This window comes from Hippocampus comes, unplaced genomic scaffold, assembly GCF_001891065.2.
Source record: "Hippocampus comes isolate QL1 unplaced genomic scaffold, H_comes_QL1_v1.1 scaffold22, whole genome shotgun sequence".
Lineage (NCBI taxonomy): Eukaryota > Metazoa > Chordata > Actinopteri > Syngnathiformes > Syngnathidae > Hippocampus > Hippocampus comes.
This window is the reverse complement of record NW_017806175.1, coordinates 5,895,654-5,899,274: the sequence shown is the minus strand read 5'-3', so window position 1 is coordinate 5,899,274 and position 3,621 is coordinate 5,895,654. Positions and strand designations below refer to the sequence as shown.

Below are 3,621 nucleotides of genomic sequence, written 5' to 3'. Positions count from 1 at the left end.
CTCGCCCACCACCAGCACCAGTCGGCCGCGCTGGCACATCCGGGACATGCACCTGTTTGCGCGGCGTCCGTTTTCAGCGATCCGCGGAGGTACCACTGCATCTCCATGGGTAAGATTCTCACTTTGTTCTTTCTACATGCTCCATGGCGGGGAATTTTTTGAATAAAAATATTTTTTAATCAATTAGAACTTATAGCATAACATTCGTGCATGAATTTGCTATGGACAGTATAAACTGTTGATCGCGGGCCCAAAATGGGTCCAAGGAACATTTTTAAGATATGATAAGCTCATGATGCTACTCTGCTACAGCAGAGCAGATAAAGAATAATGATTACGGAGTAGAAACTGTTTTATTGAACCACCTTTTGAAGGACAAAGTGGAATTTGGATTGTTTTCCCCTCAACATAAAATAAAAAGTGAGTCTATGTGGGTGAGTCAATTGATTCAGGTTGTATTATCGAATCAACCTAATCGATATTTAAAAACAACACAGTTGATTTCAGTGCACCCCCCCAAAAAAAATCAATAAAACACAACATTGTAACATTACAGAAGTTTAAAATACGAAATAATATACAACTCATAATCAATCATCAATCAGGCACGTAATCGCATTTCTAATCATGAATTTATGTTGTTGATCTTCTGTCCAAAAATAACCTGCCCATCATTAATTAACCTGAAGGCATAATTGCCTGATTCATTTTTTTTGGAAGCGAAGAAACAAGAAATGCAGTTTCCTTGATTACCACAACCTGGATCACTTACATTCTACACATAAAAAAAAAAAAAAAAAACAATAAAAAATTAGCAAGCACATTGGTATTTTTTTAATTGAGTAATCTAAAAATGACTTGGGCAATGATGCTATGGGGCGAAATACATTTTAACCCCTCCGTTCTGTTTGTTTCTTTGGTCCGCCAAAACATTGAAGGCTCATCATGACCCAGCTTTATTGAAAAAAAAAAAAAAAAAGATTTCCCAAATGTGCGACTGAAGCAAGGGTTCCCAAATTGTGGGTTGGGGGCCTAATACGAGTCCCAGGTCTGTTTTTTGTGGCCCAGTGTTGCTTTCTAGATTCAGTCCAATCTGATTTTAATTTTTTTAGATAATATTTAAAACAACATGGTTGACCTAAGTTCTGAACATTTGGAAACAAAACAAGAAAAGGTGCCAACAATAAAATGTCATTTCAAATGAATAAACCACTCAACATACCATCTAAGAGGGGAAAAAAAAAACATAATCATAGGGTGTCTGTGTCTTCAATCATTAATTTATGGACATTATGTCACAGTGATGGCTTCAGCCCTCCTCTTCTGTTTTTTTTCTTTGCTAAGATAAAAACTGTGATGGGTCAGTGCGACTTTTTCATGTGTCCTGTTCCAATGAACATGTCCGTCCAGTTTTATGTCAACGGTTGGCATGCCCTCCTAGTGCTTGTTTACATTTTCAAAATCATTTCTTGAGTGCTTCTGTGATCGTTAGTTTCTCAGGAACATGCAACAATATCTCTGGGTCAATCGGACCCGTGATGCAAAAGTGTCTGATATAGAACTAATTCCAATAAATACGATAATTAATCCACGACCGTTATGACTTAAAAAAAAATTCACAGGGGGTCAAATTGACCCACCCGTTCAACATTGATTGGGTCAGTTTAAGCCATTATCCAAAAAGCATCACAAATGAATATAATGCCAATAAACATAGTTAACATCATATTATTTCCTCCTTGCCGCCGGCCTATTTAAAGCAATACGAATAGTTGCTTCCATGCTAAAGCCACTACAATTACTGTCTTGATCACATGATAATGGATCAATTTGGGCTACGTGATCCACTTGTGATGCCGTTGGCTCAAACAAATGTACAGCTGAATGAGCGTCATCAACTACAAATACTGATTTGAGTGGCTAATTGACTCAATATAATATAATGGCTTGGGGGATTTGTTCCCCTACCCCCGATCCCTGACAATATTGGAAAAGGGTCAAACTGACCCGCTTAACCCACCTGTTGTGGGTGAAATTGACACATTGTGAAGTAAGGATTTTTTTGTGAATTTTTTTTTTTTTTTTTTTTTACGGAGAAAGCAAAGTCATTATGCCTCCCATTGGCCTAAACTTGCAACTTCTTGCCACCAACAGGCGCCTCAGAGGGCAGCCACATCCAGAACGGCAAGCGCATGCGCACGGCCTTCACCAGCACGCAGCTGCTGGAGCTGGAGCGCGAGTTCTCCAGCAACATGTACCTGTCCCGCCTGCGCCGCATCGAGATCGCCACCTACCTCAGCCTGTCCGAGAAACAGGTGAAGATCTGGTTCCAGAACCGCCGCGTCAAACACAAGAAGGAGGGCAAGGCGGCGCAGAGGAGTTCCCACGCGCCTGGCGGTGGCGGAGGCGGCGGCACGTGCAAGTGCTCGGCCGTGCACTTCGCTCGCTCGGAAGATGAGGAGTCCCTCTCTCCCGCCTCGACCTCAGAGGAGAAGGACGGGGTGCTCATCATGTGACTGCCGAGGCTTTGGATCAAGTGATCTCTATGGGCCTAAAAATCCACCTGCATGAAAACTGTTGAAGAGGAAAACTTTATTGATAATGTGAATGCACGTTTTGACAGAAATGAACTCGATTTCGTAAAACAGTGTTCTCAAACCGGTTGTTCCACAAGACAAAGCTTGTCAACTGACTTGCAATGATAGTGTTGGTGGAAAATAAGGTTTGTAAGAGCTTACAGAAACCACAAGACGGCTGTAAAGCACTACTTTTGTGCAAATGAAACTCCTCAACTCCCTTACTTGGCACTAAAATGCCCCAAAAGGGCAGCAGAGCACTCCTTTCGTCCAAATGAAACGCCTCAACTCACTTCCTCGGCACCGTGATCCCACGGCATGGTGCCAAAGCACTACTTTTGTCAAACCGAAGCTCCTCAATTCAATTCAACATAGTTCCAGTCAGGGGGCGACTGGACCCAAAAAGTTTGAGAACCCGTCCCACGTGGCCGGGAAGTTTTCCACTTTGACCTCTTCACTGTGAGCGGGTGTGCGTGTTTGTGTGTTGATGATAAACCCTTAGAAGCAAAATCTAAAACAGCATATAGGACAACCTGTGTGTGGAACCCGTAAGCAACATGTGTTTGCAAGCTATGTGTATATCGTGTGTATTTATTGCAATAAAACAATATACTTTGGATATGTCACTTATTTCACCCATAATTGCCTTTGCACCATCGATTGAATCGATTCATTCATTCCATTTTTGGTCATCTTAAACATGTTTAAATGCAACTCGTACACCCTCCAAAACTACTGATGTGACATTTGATTTTATATTTCTACAATACATACAAAGTTATCATATTCAAATGGATGAAAGGGCTTTCGTCATATTAAATGCCTATATACAATTATTTAAATGTTTATTTTGGAAATATTTATTTTGTCACATTTGTTCGTGTTCTTTTTTTTTTTTTTTAACATTTGAATGCATTTGTCTTTACTGATATAAAACATATGCCCTACATACAATTGCGTGTTATGTGCTGGCATATCATTGTGGGGAAAAACAATCTCAGTTACAACATCCAAACATGGGTTGATAATATCCTTCTGAAATTAT

At 40.5% G+C, this 3,621-nt stretch overlaps 1 protein-coding gene across 1 annotated transcript; it reads left to right on the top strand.

Annotated features, from left to right (window-relative positions):
• gsx2 (GS homeobox 2) lies at positions 1 to 3,324 on the top strand (the record flags this gene model as incomplete). Its single annotated transcript, XM_019896478.1, has 2 exons — positions 1 to 109; positions 2,155 to 3,324. Coding segments are annotated over 2 exons (471 nt in total), but the record flags the coding sequence as incomplete, so codon positions are not given.
• Between the last annotated feature and the right edge of the window lie 297 nt (positions 3,325 to 3,621).